At 44.3% G+C, this 23,790-nt stretch overlaps 1 protein-coding gene across 1 annotated transcript in view; it reads right to left on the reverse strand.

The window, feature by feature from the left end:
• Positions 1 to 23,687, reverse strand: part of TF (transferrin) — a 38,553-nt gene extending 14,866 nt beyond the window's left edge. Inside the window, exons 1-12 of the mRNA XM_010858284.1 lie at positions 23,468 to 23,687; positions 21,415 to 21,584; positions 13,800 to 13,908; positions 12,880 to 13,056; positions 11,859 to 12,006; positions 11,033 to 11,088; positions 10,367 to 10,545; positions 9,497 to 9,674; positions 7,705 to 7,856; positions 5,330 to 5,420; positions 4,689 to 4,727; positions 3,184 to 3,339 (exon numbers count right to left, since the gene is read on the reverse strand). Of these exons, the coding sequence (XP_010856586.1) occupies positions 3,184 to 3,339; positions 4,689 to 4,727; positions 5,330 to 5,420; positions 7,705 to 7,856; positions 9,497 to 9,674; positions 10,367 to 10,545; positions 11,033 to 11,088; positions 11,859 to 12,006; positions 12,880 to 13,056; positions 13,800 to 13,908; positions 21,415 to 21,584; positions 23,468 to 23,510 (1,498 nt within the window). The 5' untranslated portion in view covers positions 23,511 to 23,687. The remainder of the gene's footprint in view (positions 1 to 3,183; positions 3,340 to 4,688; positions 4,728 to 5,329; positions 5,421 to 7,704; positions 7,857 to 9,496; positions 9,675 to 10,366; positions 10,546 to 11,032; positions 11,089 to 11,858; positions 12,007 to 12,879; positions 13,057 to 13,799; positions 13,909 to 21,414; positions 21,585 to 23,467) is intronic.
• Between the last annotated feature and the right edge of the window lie 103 nt (positions 23,688 to 23,790).

Below are 23,790 nucleotides of genomic sequence, written 5' to 3' on the forward strand. Positions count from 1 at the left end.
AGTATGATTTTAGCTGTACGTTTTGTCATATACGGTCTTTATTATGTTGAGGTACGTTCCCTTCATGCCCACTTTCTGGAGAGTCTTTATCTTAAATAGATGATTGTTGTTGTTGTTCGTTGTTTGGTCGCTCATTTTTGTCCGAATTTTTGCAACCCTGTGGACTATCAGCACTCCAGGCTTCCCTGTCCTTCACCATCTCCTGGAGCTTACTCAAACTCATGTCCATTGAGTCAGTGATGTCATCCAACCATCCCATCCTCTGTCGTCTCCTTTTCCTTCTGCCTTCAGTCTTTCCCAGCATCAGGGTCTTTTTTAATGAATTGACTCTTCACATCAGGTGCCCAAAGTATTGGAGATTCAGCTTCAGCTTCAGCATTGGTCCTTCTAAGGAATATTCAGGACTGATTTCTTTTAGGATTGACTGTTTTGATTCTTCTTGCAGTCCAAGGGACTCTCCAAAGTGTTTTCCAATACCACAGCTCAAAAGCATCAATTTTTCAGTGTTCAGCCTTCTTTATGGTTCAATTCTCATATCCATACATGACTACTAGAAAAACTATATCTTTGACTATATGAACCCTTATTGGCAAAATATGTCTCTGCTTTTTAATACACTGTCTAGGTTTGTTATAACTTTTCTTCCAAGGAGCAAGCATCTTTTGATTTTGTGGCTGCAGTCACCATCTGCAGTGATTTTACAGCCTCCCAAAATAAAATCTTTCACTGTTTCCATTGTTTCCCCGTTTATTTGCCATGAAGTGATGGGACTGGATGCCATGATCTTTGTTTTTTGAATGTTGAGCTTTACACCAACTTTTTCACTCTCCCCTTTTACCTTCATCAAGAAGCTCTTTAGTTCCTCTTCGCTTTCTGGCATTAGGGTGGTGTCACCTGCATATCTGAGGTTATTGATATTTCTCCCGGCAATCTGGATTCCAGCTTGTGCTTCATCCAGCCTGGCATTTCCCATGATGTACTCTGCATATAATTTAGATAAGCAAGGTGACTATATACAGCCTTGACATATTCCTTTCCCGATTTGGAACCACTCCATTGTTGCATGTCCAGTTCTAACTGTTGCTTCTTGACCTGCATACAGGTTTTCCAGGAGGCAGGTCAGGTGGTCTGGTATTCCTATCTCTTTAAGAATTTTCAACAGTTTGTCATGATCTACACAGTTAAAGGCCTTAGCATAGTCAATAAAGCAGAAGTAGATGTTTTTCTGGAATTCTCTTGCTTTTTCTATGGTACAACAGATGGCCATTTGATCTCTGGCTCCTCTGCCTTTTCTAAATCCAGCATGAACATCTGGAAGTTTTTCGTTCATGTACTGTTGAAGCCTTACCTGGAGAATTTTGAACATTATCTTGTTAGCATGTGAAATGAGTGCAATTGTGCAGTTGTTTGAACATTCTTTGGCATTGCCTTTCTTTGGGATTGGAATGAAAACTGACCTTTTCCAGTCCTGTGGCTACTGCTGAGCTTTCCATATTTGCTGGCATATTGAGTGCAGAACTTTAACAGCATCACCTTTTAGGATTTGAAATAGCTCAGATGGAATTCCTTTACCTCCACTGACTTTGTTCATAGTGATGCTTCCTAAGGCCCACTTGACTTCACACTCCAAGATGTTTGGCCATCGTGGTTATTTGGGTCATGAAGATCTTTTTTGTATAGTTCTTCTGTGTATTCTTGCCACCTCTTCTTAATATCTTCTGCTTCTGTTAGGTCCATACTGTTTCAGTCCTTTATTGTGCCCATCTTTGCATAAAATGTTCCCTTAGTGTGTCTAATTTTCTTGAAAAGATCTTTAGTCTTTCCCATTCTATTGTTTTCCTCTATTTCTTTGCATTGTTCACTTAAGAAGGCTTTCTTATCTTTCCTTGCTATTCTTTGGAATTCTGCATTAAGTTGGGTATATCTTTCCTTTTCTTCTTTGCCTTTTGCTTCTCTTCTTTTCTCAGTTATTTGTAAGGCCTCCTCAGACAACCATTTTGCCTTTTTGCATTTATGCATAGATGATGAATTTTATCAAAAGCTTTTTCTGCATCTATTGAGATGCTCATATGATTTTTATTATTCAATTTTTTAATATGGTACATCACATTAAAATTTTTGTTCTTGCGATGAGAACTTTTAACAGCTACTCTCCTAGCAACTTTCAAATACGCAATATGGCATTAACTATAGTCACCAGGATATGCATTATATCCCTATGACTTATTTTACAACCAAAGTTCATACCTTTTGACTACCTTCACTCAATTTGCCCATCCCCAACCCCTGCCTCTGGCAACCACCAATCTGCTCTCTGCGTCTGTGAGCTCAGGTTGTTTTGTTTAGATTCCACGTATAAATTAGAGCAAATGGCATTTGTCTTTCTCTGCCTGTTTTATTTCACTTATTTCACATAGTATTCTCAAGGTCCACCCATGTTGTTGCAAGTGGCAAGATTTCTTTCTCTTTTATGGCTGAATGATATTCTATCTATACCTACAAACCACAGTTGCTTTGTTCATTCATTCATGATGGACACAGGTTCTTCACATATTATGTGTTGTTATGTAAATAATGCTGCAGTGAGCATATGGGTGCATATATCTTTTTGAGCTAGTATTTTTGTTTTTTTCTAGTAAATACCCAGAAGTGAAACTGTTGGATCATACAGTAGTTCTATTTTTAATTTTTGAATAAAAATCTAAATAAAAGATGGCATTTTCCAGCCCCTTTTACAGCTAGTTGTGACTATGTACCTAAGTTAGGGGCAATGAGAAGTTAGCTGGAGTAACTGGGTTAGACCTCCTAATTGGCTCCTTTACCTCCTAACAAGGCTCCTTGTTCCTTAAGGTTGCCTGGATCATGGATGTAATGGCAACCATGGGTAACCTTGAAGATGGAAGCCTCATGCTGAGAATGGGGAAGCAGGAAGACAGAGAAGCCTGGGTTTCTAATGACAATACCAACATGGACTTCTGTCTCTGGTCTTTTTCATGAGAGAGAATAGTAAACATATGTTCACTTAAGCCATTATGTGCAACTGAGAAGAGCCGTTCTGATCCACCTCCCAGTCCTGCTGTTCCTTTTATTTCCTTGAAGTTCACTAAACCAACCATACTACTCTTGCCAGTGCGCCTCTTTCCACCCAACTCTGACAAGAGCACACTCCCAGAACTCACTCACCAAATTTACAGTTATTAATCTTGCTGTAGAGCAAACCCATGGGGATGTTCCAGCCAGCGGTTCTGTCTACTGCAGTGTGGCAGGACTTCTTGCCTTTCAGATTGTTCCAGTTGATATTAGCATCTGATGTTTTAACCACAGCTACAGCAAGATACCCTACAAGAAAGACACCCCAAAAGGGAGTATTAACACCTCTGGACCCTCCAGAGTGTCTGTCTACAGTCAAACCCAGCCATCATCCTATGGAATAAAATTATCCCTAATCATTCCTTCTCTCTTTGAAAGGGTCTTCCTAATAACCGACTGAAGGGAGATACAAGTCATTCTACGAGGTGGAGATTAATCTGAACTTAAAAAAACAAAACAGTAAGAATACTTAATCATTGGAGCAATGGATGATGATGGACAACACTTCCCCAAATGCCTGAAGCTACTGACATAAACCGGCAACTCACCCTCCACTGTGGAATAGCAGAGGAATGGATACTGAAGGATACATGTAACTCCAACATTCTAAACATTAACAATTTTATTAGAAAAGAGTAGTAAATGTGCAATAAACTGTAAATTTATTATTCTGGTCAGATGTTTTACGATAAAGAGAATAAAGGTTTGCACCAAAATAAATATGCAAAGTGAAACTATCATAATCAAGTTAGCTGCAATCAGTGGCAGTAAATACATGCTGATCTTTAAAACTGGGAATAGAATATAAACTCGTGATTTCAGTTCTCCAATTTAATTAATTCAGGAAATTGTTTCCAATAGAAAAGATACAAATCTTTTTGCTCATTGACTAAGAATGGTTCTATTTTTGGCTAAAGAGCTTGCTTCCTAGTATGATGGGAAGAGGCTGGGATGCTGTAACTGGAAAAAGTGATGAGAACAGATTTGTACACTAATGGCTGGAAATGACCTGCAGGGACTTCAGCATGGGACCCAGAGCCCAAATCTTTGATAAGATTTCCTGTCTTGCTCTTGCCACATCTTTCCAGATCCATCCCAAGCCAGAGTCCTGGGTGACAGCCAGGTTGGCCTGGGTTTCTAGGCTTAGCCCTGGATGGGAGGCTGGGCAATTTCATGTCTCTAGATACCTTCCTTTGTGAGCCTCTCCCCTCAGGCCTACCAGGCACATGTCAGCAAGGTTTCTGGGCTGGTGCTAACTCTTGTTTATAACTTTGCAGTCCTCATGCAATGCAAAGCAGTAGTGGGAGGGTCTGTATTTTCTTGTTGGATGTCAGAGTCTAGACAACTTGTAATCTCTCTAAGCTGTTGTTCCTGTATGCATCCTTAGAAGACGACAAGTCACATCTTATAGGATTAAAAGAGAATTCCCATGGGTGTGGCAAGTGTAATTATCTTGCCAACTATTTTCCTCCTGTGGTTCTTTTGATTCTGAAAATTGGTCTCTTATCTACTTTTGATTTGAATTTAAACTTGCCTATGCTTTCCCCAAAGCAATGGGAATTTATCTTAAACTCATGAAATTACTGATACCAACTCACCTTTTTCTGGTGTGTTCTTGCAACTTTCACCCTCAGTTTCTGCAGAGGAAAAAACAAAGTCATTAAACACTCATGTATAGAGTGAAAATTGTCTTCCCCATATGCAGCTCAGAATTATAAGAGCCAGGAAAACTATCCACATATACCAATTCCCAAAAGGTCCAGGCTCTCTGGATTATGCAAACTCACTTTAGCTCCCTGGCCTCTGGAATTTAGCCCAAAATTTTAAATTTCAACTTTTGCACTCTTATCTATCCTGTGACCATAGTGTAACTCTGCTAACTGTACTTGAATCCCTGCACCAGGGCAACAGAAGTGCGGACTTTGGAAGCAAGAAGATCTGCCAGGAATCCCAGCTGAGAACCTAGCTGTCCTCTGCAGAGGGGTCACTTTCAGCTAGAACTTCCCAGTGCAGTCTCCAACTCCCTTGTTGGAGTACAGTAGAAGGTACGGTAGAAGATTCTCATCCTTCAAGGTAACGAAAGGGACTAGAGATGAGGGAGCCCAGAGCTTAGCAAGTAGGAGGTGCTCAATAAGCAAGAGCTTTATGCTCCCTGTGGCTGAATCAGGCTGTGATTTTGTCTCCTGTCTCAGGTTGTTTTCTTTACCAGAGGAAATGAACCATTGCCCCTCCCACTTACTGTAGTTCTCTGCCAGGACAGGCACCAGGCCACATTTGCCTGCTATGTAGAGGTAGCCTCCGTCCAAGCTCATGGCATCAGCTTCTCCTTTCTGCAAAGACACAACACATCACAGCAGGTAAAAAGAGATCCTCTCCAGTCCCACGTGCCCATCTGGTTGTTTCCTTGAAGCAACCTTGCCAGCACAGGTTGTGAAGAGACAGAAGGCGCTGGTAATGGACCCCCAAAGGATCAGTCAGGCAGACCTGACATGGAAAATAAAAGGCACTCCCATTTTCACCCAAACCATGATGAACTGATGATCAACTCTGGATGATTTGCTTTGTTTCTTCAGGAGCAAAGACCCACATTCAGTCCCCTTGGCCTCTCATAGGACACGCTGTTCCAGATACACTCACAATACCTTTCTGACATCAAGAATTCTCATTTGTAAGACAAACAAATGGAGTCAGAGACATAGGGCTGTGTCTGTGGCATGGAGTGCTTTGCCCTGAATCTTGACCTCATTAGCTGAGTGCTATTTCAGTGCTTGGTCAATAAAAGGTCTTTAATGAATGAGTAAAATAAGGTCAAAGGAGTCAAACTGAACTGAACTGCAGTATTGGAAAAGACTCTTGAGAGTCCCATGGACTGCAAGGAGATCCAACCAGTCCATCCTAAAGGAAATCAGTTCTGAATATTCATTAGAAGAACTGAGGCTGAAGCTGAAACTCCGATCCTTTGGCCATCTGAGGTGAAGAACTGTCTCATTTGAAAAGACCCTGATGCTGGGAAAGATTGAAGGCAAGAGGAGAAGAGGACAACAGAGGATGAGATGGTTGGACTTGATGGACATGAGTTTGAGCAAGCTCCAAGGGTTGGTGATAGACTAGGAATTCTGCCTGGCATGCTGCAGTCCATGGGGTCTCAAAGAATTGGACACAACTGAGCGACTGAACTGAACTGAACTGAATAGAGCTAATAAGCCCCAAATTTCAGAGATGCTTAATTCAATAAGACTGCCACGCTTCCCATTAGGCCTAGAAATATACTTTTCAGGAATATACCCTAAAGGAACAATCAGATATGTGGGAAACTATTTGGGCAAAATGTGTAAGTAGGCAAAATCATGCATGTATGATTCATAATAGCAATGAGACAGGACCAGACTTAATGCTCAATAGCAAGGAAATGGCTCAATAAATTACAGCACACCCACAACGTTAGAACATCATGTTTTCATGGAAGCAACCTAAATGTCCATCAAAAGATGAATGGATGAAGAAGATGTGGTGCATATATACAATGGAATACTACTCAGCCATAAAAAGAATAAAATAATGCCATTTGCAGCAACACGGATGGATTGAGACATTATCATACTACATGAAGTCACTCAGAGAAGGACAAATACCATATGATATCACTTATATGTGGAATCTAAAATATGACACAAATGAATTTATCTACAAGACAGAGACAGACTCACAGACGTAGAGGACAGACTGTGGTTGCCAAGGGGGAGGGGCTGGAGGACGGATGGATTGGGAGTTTGGGATTAGCAGATGCAAACTATTGTATTAATACATAGACTAGAGAAGCAGCAAGTCCCGTTGTATAGCACAGAAAACTGTATTCAGTATCCTATAATAAACCGTAATAGAAAAGAAAAATAAAATTTGAATTAAAAAAAAGAGAAAAAAAGAAATGAAAGAGATAGTTCCTCATAAACTTGGCCCCCAGACAAACCACTGTAAACAGGATAGTGTATATTCTTTAAAAAAAAATACATTTTAAAAGGTCATGTTTTCAAAAAATGATTTTTTCTTTGGGAACATGGGAGCAAGTCATTCTGTGAAAACAAGAAAAAAAGCTCCCTAGATAACATTAGGTGAGAAAAGGGTAATAAATTTCATGCAAGATATGAGCCCAGTTAACAGGATTTTTTCTAATTTATAAGGTTACGGTTACTTTTTATGTATTTTCTTATTTATATCCTTCAGTTTTTCAACACTTCTAAAAGCAAATGTGGAATGCCCTTGTGAGCAACAAAGCTAAACTTCTACATGCTTGCACAGTAACATGGCCTTGTTACACTTGCCACGGCACACCATGGGTCTCAGGCACACTCACTCTGAGGTCTGGCCTCCCTAAGTAGACATAGCTCAGATCGCCCTCCACAGAGTTCTGACACTAGGAAGAAACAAACCCTTAGGAGTCCTTCAGATTCACAAGCTCAAAGGTCCTAAGGATCCTGTGGGGCTGGGATCCCACAGTGAGGGTGAGGTTCCTGGGAAGCTGCTTTTCATATAATTCCCAGGAACGCTCGCTCAGCCTTGGGGACAGGTAGGCAGCAGTGGCAGGCGTGCTGCCCTGTGGAGGCAGGAGGGACGTACCATGATCTTGGCGATGCACTCTTCAGTGTTCTCTGCTGTTTCACACTCTATTGCCCCGCCACTGAACCCACTCCACTGATCACACTTTGTCCTCTCCTGGTGACCAATTGCACACCACTTCACCATGCACTCATCCTTTGAGGAGTCCGGGGCTAGGACATAAGCAAGAAAACCAGCGATGAGAAGAGGCCCAGATGTGGCTTGCTGATTTTGCTGCTGTCTTCAGGAAGACTCTGGGATTTTTTAGCAATACACAAACAGATTCCATTCAAGGAATTAATCTCTTAGAAACTAAAGGCAGTAACAGTTCCTTGGATGGCTTCTTATCATTTATATTTAACTTAAAATTACTTCTTCTGAAAAGTCCACTCTCCTCCCAACTCCAAGGCACTCTATCACTTCAGGCTGGGGTTATTTTCTCCTCATTTAGAAATAGCACTTAACCATCCAAGCGGATGTTGTATATTTATTCATTGCTTACTATCTGCTCCCTGCAGGAGAACGTAAGCTTGGCCAGGGTGAGGGCCATGCCTGTCTTGTTCTCCATGGCACCCTTAATGCCAGGTTCATGGTCAGTGCGATAAATGTTTGCTGAATAAACAAACACCCACCCAGCTTTCAGACTGGCTCAAGAGGCATTTCCTCAGGGAAACTTTACCTCAATTCTTGGATCTGTTTGTCTTTGTTTTTGCACTCTTGTAGAGCCATGATATTTTGTTCTGGATTTTTGTTTTCTTTCTGCTGAGAAAATCTCTCATTTCAATTGATCATTCAGTGGAGTGACTATTCCTTCAACATTTCTCTTCCCCACTGGTCTGAAAGTTCTATGACAACAGAATCTAATACATCTTTGCCTCACCATTATATGCCCAGCGTGTCACACTGCTACTGCTAAGTCACTTCAGTTGTGTCCGACTCTGTGCAACCCCATAGACATCAGCCCACCACGCTCCCCCGTCCCTGGGATTCTCTAGGCAAGAACACTGGAGTGGGTTGCCATTTCCTTCTCCAATGCATGAAAGTGGAAAGTGAAAGTGAAGTCGCTTAGTCGTGTCTGACTCTTAGCGACCCCATGGACCGCAGCCTACCAGACTCCTCCATCCATGGGATTTTCCAGGCAAGAGTACTGGAGTGGGGTGCCATTGCCTTCTCCACAGTTTATAGCTATTAATAGTAGATGGTCAATACATGTCTGTTGAATAAACGAGTGTTCAAACACACCTCTAATGACCCAAGGAAATTCAGGAGGAGGACTGACCTGTCTAAAGCTCCAGCTTCACCATGGCACATGGTGACCACAGCACTGGCCGCAGATGTGCTTATTTGTAGCAGTTTCATTCTATTTGACTTACTTTGTACCAGGCTAATTGGCTTCACCAAGTGGGTAGTGGAGCCCTGGCTTATACAAGGGAAGCAATACTGGCATCAATGCAAATTTTCTTCTTTTTGGGTGGGGGGGCCTGCCTTGTGGCTTGTGGGATCTTAGTTCCCCAACCAGGGATCGAACTTGGGCTCTCTGTAGTGAAAGCACAGAATCTTAACTACTTGGCCTCCACAGGGTTTCCAATACGAATAATTTTAAGTGTGAATTTCCTTTAATGTCATTTGGTGATGTTCAGGTCCATCTTATGATGACCAGTCATTTATCATCCGTCTAACACTGGGCTGGACAGGCAGGGCAGATGGATTGTTGGGACCAATGTTCAGTACCTGGAAAGACTCTACTCTCCAGTCCCCACCCTCACCAGGTTATTAGACTCCTAGAGCCACATGATCCTTTCCGAATACTTACGTTTACTTTCTCTTAGATTCTGAAGAGCAGTGACATATTCATATCCCAAGTACAGCTCAAAATCCATCTTAGAAGGAATCTTTAAAAACCCATCAGCAGAGTCCTTAAACAGCAGGTCCTTCCCATGAGGGGATTGGAAAAGCTGGAAATTGTCTGGTTTATCTTTGCCAAAATGTTCCTGTTTGTAGTAAAAACACAGGTCTGAATGGCTACAGCAACAAGAGATGCTGCAAAATGGGCCCAAAGAAAGATTAAAACTGTGAAATTTTCAAGATTTCAGGAGAGAGGGCAGTCAGACCTGCTCTTTCCCACCCAGCACCTTCTCCATTCACAGCCCTTTTGGGCCATATAACAAATACTTGATACCCTGAACTTTTTTCTATGCCTGTCTCCCTGGTTGGATGATAGCTCACTGGGTGTAAGAAACTCAACTTCAGAGGCTGTGTGGTTGCCTTGATGGACAGAGGGGAGGGTTGGACAAGAGAAACTGGCTCGGTTCTGGCATTCTGCTACTCTGGGAAAGGAAGGCTGGCTGTGCGTGCAACTCCCTTTCTGTCAGGCTAAGGGACCTTGGAAAAGAGACCATTTCCTTTCCAATGGGAGAGAAATGAAAGAGAGCAAGAAGGAGCAGCTTCATATCACTGACCCAGAATGTAAGGGTCTGGCAGAAGACAATGCAGGACTAGGCTATGTGCAACTCCAAGAGGGCTTTACTGGGTGGGTGTCTTCATGCAAGTGGATGGTGTGTGGCATGGTCCCTGCTATGTCCTGAACACAGAATGACTTCCACAGTGGCTGAGAGGGAGTGAAGGAAATGCCCAAATCCAAGCAGGGACTGCTAAGCAGGAGAGACGATAGGGGATTTGATACCTGGGCGTGATTGAGAAGTTCCCAGATCACATCCTCCTTGCCGCCCACAGTTCGAGCCACAACCGCATGGGAAGGAACCATTGCCAAGTAGCATTCTTGGTAATCATCTACAGACTTCCGGGTGTTGTCCCCGCAGAGCAGCTCATAGTTTTTCCTGTCTTCTGGGTTAGGCAGGTTGTCTGGGGAGGGAAGCCCACATGAGTCGATGGCAGGTGCCCCCTCCTCTCCCTTGCAACCTCACTGAATCAAGAACTGTGTGAGCGGAGAAGCCAAGAGCGAACAGTGAAGGCCAGAAGGAAACTGACTTGTTCAAGATCCCATAGCCAGTTGTAGGTCAAGAAGCTTCTGATGCCCCGTGCAGGGGTGACGGCCCACATCCCATAAGAAATTTCATCTCCTCAGGCCGACTACAGGATAAGGTCAGCCAGACCTGCTCCTGCTCCTTTGCTATTGCAACACTGGCCTGGTATTCAGTAAGCTGAATGATAGGATGAGGCCCAGGAGTCCAGGTGGGGACCCTATGGGCACACACCTCCTCACAGGTGAACATCCCAGCAGTGGGAAAGGAGAAATGCATTATGCTCACGTCTGACACCTGAGCATGAAGATAAAGAAAAGGAAGGCCCTCTGCTTGAAAGGTCTACAGATTCTTCTCCTATCACCTACCGAATACCGTTGAGTGCTTGACAAAGGCCACATCCCCAGCGCCCTCCATCAGACATCTGTAGAGAGGAGACACATTAGGGAGGTTCTTGCAGGGCAGGCCCTTCTCCTCAGGCTCCAGTGTCTGACCACACCGTCCAGCCTTGGGACAAGGATAGTGCCTGGGGGAAGCCTCCATGGAGACCCACAGCTGAGGAAGCATCATGGAGGGGCTGATCCCCAGGGCATCAGGAGATGTGGGGTGAGCTCATAGGAGCTGGAGGGCTATCACCATGTGCCCCAAAGCATCAAAAAGGTATTGAAGATATTTCAATAGTGAGAAGTGCTTTCAAACTTCTGGTGAAGGATAAAGGCATACTGTCTCTTGAGGGACCCTTTGCTGGCTCTAAAACTTTAGGATATAACCAAGCGAGGAGAGGGAGCAAGAAATCAGTCACATGAGCTGCCTGTGCAGGAACAAAGAGAGGAGGCAGGAGAGGAGCCAGGGCACTGAGCAGGTGACACAGATGCCATGGAGAGCAGAGGGCCGTCACCACAGAGCACCCTGGGCACCAGGGCAGTCACTTCTGGTTCTGCATAATCCAGTGAGAAAACTCTGGGGAGACATAAAGGGTCCCAGGAGGGGACTTCCTTGTCAACGTCTCATGAAGAGAGTATGCACTGGCCTGGCCTGGAGAATCCCAGCTGTGTCACTGAGTTCCTGGGAGGGTATTAGGTACCCTGGATGCCCCTTTGCAGGCTGGGCTCTGCTACGGGTCAGGGAAGCCCCCCAATCTGAAGACACTGGACACTTAGGAGCCAGGATGGAGAAGCAGCCAGTCTCACTCACTTAAAGGCCCCTGAGTAGCCGAAGTATGGTTCGTGGTTGGAGCAGGCACACTTGTCTGTCCCTTTCCCCGCACACAGTTGACAGAGTTTGGGAAATGATGATTGATCCGCACAGGGGACACAGCTGGCAGAGAAGAAGTTGGCCGCAGCTGCTCAACACAGAGACAGAAATACAGGGCATGAGCCAGCCTGGCCAGAGGCAACTACAGCTCCCAGTCCAGGCTCACAAGAGAGACCCAAACAAAACCAGCACCCCCACAGTTACAGCTTGTCTTTATGAATGTGTGTTTGCACTCAGTCATATCCAACTCTTTACAATCCCATGGACTGTAACCCACCAGGCTCCTCTCTTCATGGGATTTCCCAGGCAAGAGTAGTGGGATGGGTTGCCATGTCCTCCTCCAGGGGATCTTCCCGACCCAGGGATTCAACCCATGTCTCTTGAGTAGCAGGCAGGTTCTTTACCACTAGGGCCACCTGAGAAGCCTCTCTTCAAGATTAAAGGTTTTCAAAACGGGACACATTTAACCCCTTCCCTCCTACCTCCTCCCCAAGAACCAGACTGGCATAGGCCTATGTGTCCCGTTGGACTTGGCCTCCAAGACCAGATGGAGGACCCACTCAGAGAGGTGTAGGCCAAGTTCATAGCCAGCAGATGGCCATTAGGAAAGCTCCAGCAGAATGGGGAAATCATCAGCCATGACATGAAAGCACCCCAGGGAAGTGGACAAAAGGGCCCAGGAGCCTTGACCCTGAATGAAGCCCTTTGTTCCCTTCCCCCAGTTCCACAGGACAGCCTCTGGTGGGATTTCAGGAGCTTCAAGGTAAAAAGGACTCTTGACAGCCCCCATTAGCTGCTAATGCAGCAGATTTGCCCGTTTGAAGCAGGGTAATCTCCCACCTCCACTCCCAGAGCCATCACACATCATCACCTAACCATGTCTGAGTGATGCCGGTGTGGCCTGTGTGGGCATCTGAAGAAGAAATTCCTGCTGAGGGTGCTCACCCTCTGGCCCACTTACCTCTCTGAATTGATTCCTGTGGATCAGGCAATTCCTTATAAAGTCTGCCCATGGGGATGTTCCACCCAGCGGACCTGCCGAGGCCTGTGTGGCAGGACTTCTTGCCTCTGAGCTCATTCAGCTTGAAGTCAGTGCCCTTCTTCACCACCGCCACAGCATAATAGTGAGTTTGTGGGTCTGCGAAGGGACAGTGTGGATGAATGACTCTCAACCTGCCCACCAGAGAAGCATTGTTCATTACTACTGGGCTCCTGAGCAGGGAAGGGGTACCCAGAGGTAACATTTATGAAGGACTGGGTCCTAAAGAGGACCGGAAAAAGCCTTGCTAGGCTTACAGGGGAAAGGACAGACCACAGAAGAGACGTTTGTAATAATTCTCCAGGCACACCCAGGAGCAAGGAAGCTATGTGCACGCATGCCCCAGTGCTCTTGCCTACCCTGGCCTTGCAGGGAATGTCTGCCTGTACCCTGGAAACTGGAACTGTGGCAACAGAGACCACATTCCTAACTTTCTCTAAGTATTTTTGTTCCTTACACAGACCCAGGAACAGTTGAGTTGCTCTCAGATGAGATCCAAGGCTGTGGGGGCTCCAGGTACATGCTCCTGTGTGGTCTCTCCCCTGCATGTGGTTCTTGGAGAACTCCTCTTTATTCTAAACCCTAATGGTTCAGTTCATTGCACACAGCCTGCCTAGCAGGTCAGTGTCATGAGCACCAGACGTCAACCAGCCCAAAGCTCCCAGAGACCTTGAGTTGTATCTATGGTGGTTGACAGGGCCCCTCATTCCCCACTCACTCCCCAGTGGGGAAAGCCCATAAGTAGCTAATCTCCATTACCTGCCTGAATGAGACAAGACCCAGTATCTACCAGGAGGGAACAAGGGCTACAAATTACTTCCTGGGTCCGAGGGAGAGCTTACTGTCTTTTGTCCCATGGAACTCTGCCACCACAGGCTTCAGGTTGTTGGGCTTCAGGCCTGCCTCATACACCAAACCTCCATCCAACGTCACAGCATCTGCTTCGTTATTCTGAAAGAGAACAAACCAGAGTTCAGTGAAGCCCTTACCTCCAAGAAAGGCCCACCTATACTTGGGTGTGTGGAAGTGGCTGGTAGTGCTTCTCAGACCTGACGAAACCTCAGCTTGCCCAGAACTTGCGTAACACCACGGGCTTCAGTTACCTCGGCTTCCCTGGTGAGGGGTTTTGGCCACAATTTTCCTTATTCCTGCAAAGATGGAATGAATCATTTTTCTCTTTTTTCTGGTGAGGAGTCTAGCTACTGGCCCAGAAAACTACTGTGATTTTCAAAATTGACCTAACTTACAGAGGCTTTGCCAGCAGGCCTCCTGGGGAAAAGCTCCAACACGACTGGGCGCAGTCCATTCACTACAGGCTCTGAAGGAGCTGCAGTCAAGGACTGCAGTCTCTCTGCCTAGCCATGCTTTTACACATATTTATATTTCAAGTTCAGGTCCAACCTCTTTATCTTGGGCCTTCTGCTGAGATCGCCCTCAGATGTCTCTGTGGAGAACTCTCAGTGGGGAGGAGGAGACTTGAAGACATCCTTCTCCACTGCAATTCAGTACTTTTCCTTCCTGTCCTGGGTCCATATAACCACAGGAGTCTTTTGTTCAGGGACTGGAGCTTTCTCTGGCTTTAACTTCATTCTTATGCTCTAAACTGACTTGTTTAATGCTCATTATGAGCATTAATGAGTGTTTAGTTCCATTATGGCTGATTGTTCATTTAATCAACTACTCAGACATCATTGTCCAACTCAGCTCCATCTTACACATTAAAAAAGAGAGGCAGAGAAAGTTTAAATCACCTCCCCAGACCACATAACTAGTAAGTCATATAGCTGGGATTTGAATCCACGCAGTGTGGGTTTATTTCTTCCATTACACTGTTACTTTCTGGGTTTTGTTTTGCTTTGTTTTGGTTTTAGTTTTTGCTTTTACTAATTTTCTTCTTTAAACCAATATTTCACTTGAAGTATTATAGATACCTTCCCACTAGGTCTAGAATTTATTTTCTCTTGAAGTGAGATGCATCATCTTTATATAGACACTTCATAACATTTTTATTGCTTTTTTTCCTTGCTTCAAACATCTTTAATCAAAATGACTTTTCCTGAATCCCTTGCTAGTACTCCATAAATATAGTTCTTATGAATTAAATTACAAAGGAGATAATTCCATAATCTGCATCATGTTACAGGTGAATAACAAGAAAATAGTATTTATAAATGAAATATAATAAAAATGTAAGCCAAAATATATATTTGTTTAGCTGAAACTTTTCTTTCAATGGTTGGAGTTGTTTTGGTTGTTTTATTGTAATAAAATAATGTACCATAAGGTTTATCATTTGACCATTTTTAAGTGTTCATTTCAGTGCCATGTATGGCAACTGAACATGCATGTATGGCAACATGCATGTTGGTGAAGGACTCTCTTATTCCACAACTAGACTCCTTATATGAAGCAATCTTTATGGCTTTCTTGGTATCCCAAAGGTAGGTGAAACCTCCAGAGACTTTCCTCACCCACCCCACCCACCACAGAATAAAAATAAATGAGTAAAAAAACAGCTTTTCTTAAAGCAGTAAGGTTGGGGCTTTCTTGGCCCAGACACCAGTATCTTGGCAGGAATCACTGGAGCCCCAGGGGCTCAGAAATTAAGAAGTCAAGGTCTAACTCCTGTGGCCCTAACTCCACGAGGGCCACAGGGATTCTGAAGGGAACCTGAACCCCCAGGAAGGTGGAGGATTAAAATCAAGCATGACTTTCCAAGTGCAGATAACCAAATGCAAAAGAAGGGAAGCCACGATGCATGGGTATCAACATGGGCAGCAGACTTAGGCCCTCAAGGACTGCGGAGTTTGGAATGGCCAGAAACAATGGAGAAGAGCTATATATGGGCTTTATGCACAAAGTGAAGGTCATAATCACAGAGCTAAGCATAGAAAAGGAGATTATCAGGAATAAAAAGAAAAATTAACTCGAACTTCTAGAAGCAAAAAGTGTAATCATTGAAATTTGAAAAGTGAATGAATAGGCAACAAGTTTGATAAGACAGATTAAAATTGAGAATTAGAGAACTGAAAGTTATATCTGAATAATTCATCCTGGATGAATTTGGTGCCCATCTGTGCCAAAAAGAGGTGCAGAGACAGAAGCTATGAAAGAGGGATTAAAAGATATGGAAGCCAGATAAAAGAAAGCCTGACATGTGTCTTCTTGGAATCTTAGAATTAAAAATAGAAAGAAACAGAAGAAAGACAGTACTTTTTCCAGACCTCCTGAAAAGCATGATTCCACAGATCCAACATACTCTACCAAGAGTCCCACAACTGGAAACCTCATGGTGAATCTAGGGAACATCATCAACCAAGGACACGAGAAGTTATCCAGTGAGATGCCTGAAGGAGAAACAGGATGATACCAGACTTCTCGGTGACTACAGTGGAAGTCAGGAAACAGTGGAAATATTTTTAAATAGTGTAAAAGCATCAAACTAGAATTATACACTCAGCAAAATTACCATTCAAGAATAAAGGGGAGACCAGCATTTGCAGAGAAAACAAGCAAGCAACGGAGAGGGTTTAATACCAAGAAATTGACTCTAAAGTATCCCCAAAAGAACACATTTCAAAAGCAAACATCCCAGAAGGATGGTTGGAAATATAAGAAGGAATAGTAGCACTTTCCCTGGTGGTCTAGTGGTTAGGACTTGGCCCTTTCACCGCCATGGCCTGAGCTCCATCCCTGGTTTTATTGTTGTTTTCATTGCTGAATCATGTTCGACTCTTTTCGACCCCATGAACTATAGCCTGCCAGGCTCCTCTGTACATGGAATTTTCCAGGAAAGAATACTGGAATGGATTGCCATTTCCTTCTCCAGGGGATCCTCCCCACTGAGAGATCAAACTCTCATCTCCTAAATTGGCAGGCAGATTCTTTACCACTGAGCCACCAGGGAAGCCCCAATCCCTGGTTGGGGAACTGAGATCCCACAAGTCACACACCATGGCCAAAATTTTTTTAAAAGCTTAAAAAAAATAAAAAAGAGAAAGAAATGGTAAATAGATTAAATGGCAAAAATGTAGATAAATCCAAATTTCTCTGTGTGTCTTCCTCCCTCTTTCTGAACTTTTGGGCACATACACAAACTTACACTGATGATGCTGTGAAAGTGCTGCACTCAATATGCCAGCAAATTTGGAAATTTCAGCAGTGGCCACAGGACTGGAAAAGGTCAGCTTTCACTCCAGTCCCAAAGAAAGGCAATGCCAAAGAATGTTCAAACTACTGCACAATTGCACTCGTCTCACACACTAGTAAACTAATGCTCAAAATTTTCCAAGCCAGGCTTTAACAGTAACGTGAACCATGAACTTCCAAATGTTCAAGCTGGATTTAGAAAAGGCAGAGGAACCAGAGATCAAATTGCCAACATCCGCTGGATCATGGAAAAAGCAAGAGAGTTCCAGAAAAACTTCTATTTCTGGTTTATTGACTATGTCAAAGCCTTTGACTGTGTGGATCACAACAAACTGTGGAAAATTCTGAAAGAGATGGGAATACCAGACCACCTGACCTGCCTCTTGAGAAATTTGTATGCAGGTCAGGAAGCAACAGTTAGAACTGGACATGGAACAACAGACTGGTTCCAAATAGGAAAAGGAGTACATCAAGGCTATACATTGTCACCCTGATTATTTAACTTATATGCAGAGTACATCATGAGAAACGCTGGGCTGGAAGAAGCACAAGCTGGAATCAAGATTGCCGGGAGAAATATCAAATATCAGATATGCAGATGACACCACCCTTATTGCAGAAAGTGAAGAAGAACTAAAGAGCTCTTGATAAAAGTGCAAGAGGAGAGTGAAAAAGTTGGTTTAAAGTTCAACATTGAAGATCATGGCATCCAGTCCCATCACTTCATGGCAGATAGATGGGGCAACAGTGGAAATAGTGGCAGACTTTATGTTTTTGGGCTTCCAAATCACTGCAGATGGTGACTGCAGCCATGAAATTAAATGACACTTGCTTATTGGAAGGAAAGTTATGACCAACCTGCACAGCATATTAAAAAGTAGAGACATTACTTTGCCAACAAGGGTCCATCTAGTCAAGGCTATGGTTTTTCCAGTAGTCATGTACGGATGTGAGAGTTGAACTATAAAGAAAACTGAGCACCGAAGAATTGATGCTTTTGAACTGTGGTGTTGGAGAAGACTCTTGAGAGTCCCTTGGACTGCAAGAAGATCCAACCAGTCCATCCTGAAGGAGATCAGTCCTGAATATTCATTGGAAGGACTGATGTTGAAGCTGAAACTCCAATACTTTGGCTACCTGATGTGAAGAACTGACTCCTTGAAAAAGATCCTGATGCTGGGAAAGATTGAATGCGGGAAGCTATGGGGACGACAAAGGGTGAGATGGCTGGATGGCATCACCAACTCAATGGACATGCATTTGGTTAAACTCCGGGAGTTGATGATGGACAGGGAGGTCTTGCGTACTGCACTCCATGGGGTTGGAAAGAGTCGGACACAACTGAGCGACTGAACTGAACTAAACAAACTTACACATGCATACACACACATACTTAGTTATATAATATGTATGTATACTGTCAAGAAATACATGAAGTATCTACATTCCAGGGTTAGTTAAGAAAAGACAGACATAAAATATCAATATAGTCCAGAGTTCTCTTTCTGTTTCAGAAAGAGGTGGGGGGGGGGGTTAAGATTATTTTACTGTTAACTCTTTGTTAAGCTAAAATTATACAGTAAAAATTTAAGGGAAGTCATTAAAGAATATAAACAAATTGTTTAAATTTACTTTCAATGGGGGAAAAGTGGAATAAAGGGAACACAATCCAAATGAACACACACACCTGCAAACTCAATTTTTAAAAATCAGAAATCTGGGGTAAAGTAGGACTATGAGAAATAAAAAGTAATATGGCAGAAATAAGTACAAATTTATCATTAATGAAAGCAATAATTTATTAATGGTTTACGTTTACCACAGAAAATAAATGAGATTACCAGATTTCATTAATAAATACAATCCCCAGCAACATACCATTTTCATAAGACACACCTGAAGGATAATCATACAGGAAGTTGAAAATAAAGGAATGACATAGACACAGAAGGACAATCCTAGTTAAAAGAAAGTTAATGTAGTATGTTAATATCAGAGAAATAAACTTTAGTTTAAAAGCACTTCCAGAGACAGTGATTAATTTATAATGACAAAATATCAAAATCACCAAGAATTATATGAATTATTCTATCATATACGGCTGCTGACAGTGGAAATTTGAATAACCACATTGCATTTGCTTAAAAACCCAAATACATTTGGCATTGTTTTTGAAGTCAAATACTCACACATTCCATGGCACAGAAAATCTGTTTGTACATATATATTACAGAGAAACTAGTAATATTTGTGTACCAGGAGATTTGTATTAAAATATTCCTCAAACCCGGATTAGAATAACAAAAACCTAGAAACAATCCAAATGCCTAATGACCAGAAAAGAAAATAAATTGTGTATACTAACACAATGGGCTTTTGCAGAGCTCTGAAAATGAATGAACAATAGCTGTATTCAACAACATGGGTGAAATCCTAGTATAACGTTGAGGAGGAAATAGCAAGTATGAGAAGACAACACACAGTAATGACATGTTTATAAAATATTTTAAGAAGCAATACTATGCAATCATCCACATATACCTATGAAAGTGAAAGTGAAGTCGCTCAGTCGTGTCCGACTCTTTGTGACCCCGTGGACTGTAGCCTACCAGGCTCCTCCGTCCATGGGATTCTCCAGGCAAGACTACTGGAGTGGGTTGCCATTTCCTTCTCCAGGGGATCTTCCCAACCCAGGGATTGAACCCTGGTCTCCCACATTGGAGGCAGACGCTTTAACCTCCGAGCCACCAGGGAAGCCCAATATATACCTATACAAGTCTTTAAATAAAAAGCAAGAAAGTTTTGGGATTTTGTTTGCTCTGGATAGGGAAGCACATGGATAATTCTAAGCAGGGTCAGAGGGTTACACTGCTCCAAGTGATGAAGTTCCTGTAGAATCCATGCTGCCACACAGTAGCCCTAGAAGTCAGCTACGGGCAGTGGTGAAGTTCTGAGAACCTCTGGTAGGTTTGTGGATAGTATTACTTCATATTATTAATGTATTTTAAAACAAAGAGGGGTATGCATATACCAAATCTGAAAGTCAGTCATAAATCAAGAGTTATAATTAAGCCTGGATGGTAACTGAGGTTCAGTACACACACACACACAACAGACCAGTTATTTATACCAAAACACTGATTCCTTCAGTTACTCATGCTCCATCTGACTGAGTCTATGTCTACCCCTCACTCCTTCCAGTCTCCTGCTTGCTCTGCTCCAGTCACTCTAGCTTCCCTACAGAAAATCAAACAAGCCCAGCTCTCTGCTGTCTCAGGTCCTTTGCACATGCTATGGTTCACTACCTGACATATTCAACCTGTAGCTTTTGGCAGGCTTACCCATACTTATCCCTGGGGTCTCAGATTCATTGCTCCCTTTCAGGGAGATTATCACTGACACCCAGGCCAGAGCAAGTTTCCTCTGAAAGTTCTGTTTCTTTTCCTCCATTCTACATCACACAATTTGAAGTTTCATGTCTACTTGTTTGCATGTTTTTCTTCTCTCCTGACTGGACTGTACTACTCCTACTCAAGAATCAGGACCATGTGTGCTTAAAGTCACTGCTGCAGCCCCATTGCCCAGCACAGGGTCTGATCCATGTTCAGATGAGCAGGAACAATGTTGAACAAGTATTTTGGAAAACCTAGAACAAAAGGATCAGCTATCATCTCCAATCATGACAATGTATTCCTCTTCCTTGTGCGTATCATTCGTCTACTTCTTGTGATGCATCAAGAACCTCCAAAATAGTGTTACATGGTCATTTTGATAGCATGCATTTCTTCTCTGAGTTCAGAGAACTTAGTGGGTCAAAAATAGTCTTCTTTTAGAGTATGTTAGGAGAAGGCAATGGCACCCCACTCTAGTACTCTTGCCTGGAAAATCCCATGGATGGAGGAGCCTGGTAGGCTGCAGTCCATGGGGTCCTTAAGAGTCGGGCACGACTGAGCAACTTCACTTTCACTTTTCACTTTCATGCATTGGAGGAGGAAATGGCAACCCACTCCAGTGTTCTTACCTGGAGAATCCCAGGGACAGAGGAGCCTAGTGGGCTGCTGTCTATGAGGTCGCACAGAGTCAGACATGACTAAAGCGACTTAGCAGCAGCAGCAGAGTATGTTATATGTTGCTTTAAGCCATTAAAGATAACTGCTTCTATTTTCAGTTCTAAAATGATTTTACTAGCACCAGGGGCTGACTGTTCCACACATCAGTCTCCTACCTGTGAGTACAGAATCATTCCAAATGACAGGGAAGAGCAAGTATGGATTTTCTTCCACTCTCTTTTAGGTGGCAGTGACTTACCGAGATAGCCTTGATGCAATCCATGTGTGAGGTTTTCTTCACACAGGAGACAAAAGGACCACTCTCCAAGATACGAAGCACATTTTCACGAAAACTGGCACACTTATTGGCCTCATGAGTTGAAATGGTGCACCATCTCACAGTTCTCTCGGGGTCCGCCAGACACAGCCCTAGGGGAGAGATGCCAGAGGTCCCTGTGTCAGTGGGAAGGACGGCAGCAGCCTCTGGAGGGTCATGGAGGCCACTTCCTCTCCATTCTCTCCTGTTCACCCCACTCCTGTCCATGAACAACAAGGGCAGAGGTTCCACTGCTTTCTGAGTCTGGGGACAAGTGGCAGGTATTCTTATGGCCCCTTAGTTTCCCACTGACCAGCATGTGCTGATCAGAGGGATGCTGGCTTGACTGTTAGCTCTCAATTGGCGACAACAACCTGTTCCTCTGTGTTCTCTGAGCCTCCTGCCTTCACCTCATGACGTGTGGCCTGCCATGGAATACAAACTTCCACATCCACGGGGGATTTTTAGTTACATCAAGCTGTTGGTTCAATGCTATAACTCTGGGCAGCCAGCAGGGTAGGAATTACATTTTCTACTAATTAGTATCTTTCAGAGAGTGATGCTTTACCCAAGGTTACCTAGCTTCTTAATAGCTGAGTGGTCTAGAAATCAGGTCTCCAGACTTTGGTCTCTGCCTAGGTAACAAAAGAAGATAACATTCTGAGTTGTTTTCCACCTGCTTGGCCAGAAGAAAGGGGTAAATGATTGATGAGGCAATGAATTTGCCTGTAATGCTCATCTGTCATCCTCTGTTCTAGGAAAAACTAGAAACTCCACATATTCAATGTTTCTCTGTTTCCAAAGACCCCTCCTTCAATTTCCACAATTAGGCCTTTGGACTGTCACTAGGAGAAGCTAACGCCAGCCATGTCTGTGAATAACAGTCCCCATGGTTGCAGATGTGTTGTCCCCATGATATGAGCGGTTGGCACTCTCCCCAAAGCCCTCTGTCATCTCCTCTCTGTGGGTCAACAGCACAGGGCTGACTCAAAGCTGATAAATATCTATGATGCACGAAGCAGGAGATGGGGAGGGAATGGTTCTCCAGAATAGAAAAAGAGGGGCCACCGGAAATTTACTCCCCCAATCACCCTTGACCCCATCTCCACCCGTGGGGTATCGAACCAGGCAACAAGGGGTCAGTGGCAGACTTTGCCAAAACCACTCTTCCAGAGCCTCCCCAAACCATCCCTCCTGAGGCCCCAAAGACAGGCGTTTGTCCTCAGTCATGCATTTACCTTCCACAGCCTTGTGAGATCTTCTGAGGTTGGGAGGGGGAAGGGTAAAGTAAGGTGGGGCTTACTTTTTCAGGAGAGTCAAATAACTAAACACAGAAGGCTCCAAAGGTAAGATAAAGGCACCACGAGTGACCAGCAGAAGTGAGAGGACAAAGGGGGCCCAAGAGCGACAGGCAGATCTGTGCAGCAAGGTGCACTCCCCCAGTGCCTGGATCTGTGGCCTTACCTATTTCCATGGGACCTTCCCAGGCCAAGCTGCACTACCCTTCAAAGTCTGGCTTCAAACCCCATGCTCAGAAGCCTTCAACAGACCTCACTAGTGTGGCACGGTCAGCACCAAGGACACTCACGGGACATCAGACTGTCAGTGGAGGTGGGACCAGCTGTGGGAAGGCCTTGATGGTCATCCTAAGCAGTTTGGACTTATTTGAGGCCGCAACAAAGGGATTTGATAAACCGGGATGGGAGCGCTCTAATTTACTGTGTTCCGCTACCACAAGATTTACTGGATACTAGGGGAAAGCAAGGAGAGAGTGAAAAGGTGGCAGAGGCACCAGCAGGACCAGAAGGTGCGCGCAGGCGCAGAGCTGTCCCTGAGGCAGTGCTGCAGCAGGTGCGAGGGTGCGGCGGGGAGAAGCGAAGGAAAGGTCCCAGGCTTCCAGCTGCAGCGCGGAGCCCAGCGAGGGTGCAGAGGGCTCCGAAATGCAGGGGGCGCCCGGGCCGGCGACGTTGAGGGCCTTCCCAGCGGCCACACTCACCCAGAACCGCGCAGGCTAACAGAGCGCGGACAGCGGGCCTCATCCTCCCCGGTCTGTAACGTGGAGTGCAGAGCACAGACCGACCGGCTTCTGCGTCGCCTCCCTGCTCCCCGCGCCCCTATATCTCCCGCGGGGCTGGCCGAGCACAATCCTTGACCCCTTGTGTTTGCGCAGCCCGCTTGCCCAATCTCCCCTCAGCCCTCCCCCTTCATTCCTCGCCGGGGCTGATCACCTCATTTCCTGACCTCTGGAACAGACCCGTGGGTGGAATCCAACAAAAAAGTGCTGATTGGAAGGGAATGAAAGAAAAATCAAACCGTTGT

The sequence above is a fragment of the Bison bison genome, unplaced genomic scaffold, assembly GCF_000754665.1.
Source record: "Bison bison bison isolate TAMUID 2011002044 unplaced genomic scaffold, Bison_UMD1.0 scf7180017864384, whole genome shotgun sequence".
NCBI lineage: Eukaryota > Metazoa > Chordata > Mammalia > Artiodactyla > Bovidae > Bison > Bison bison.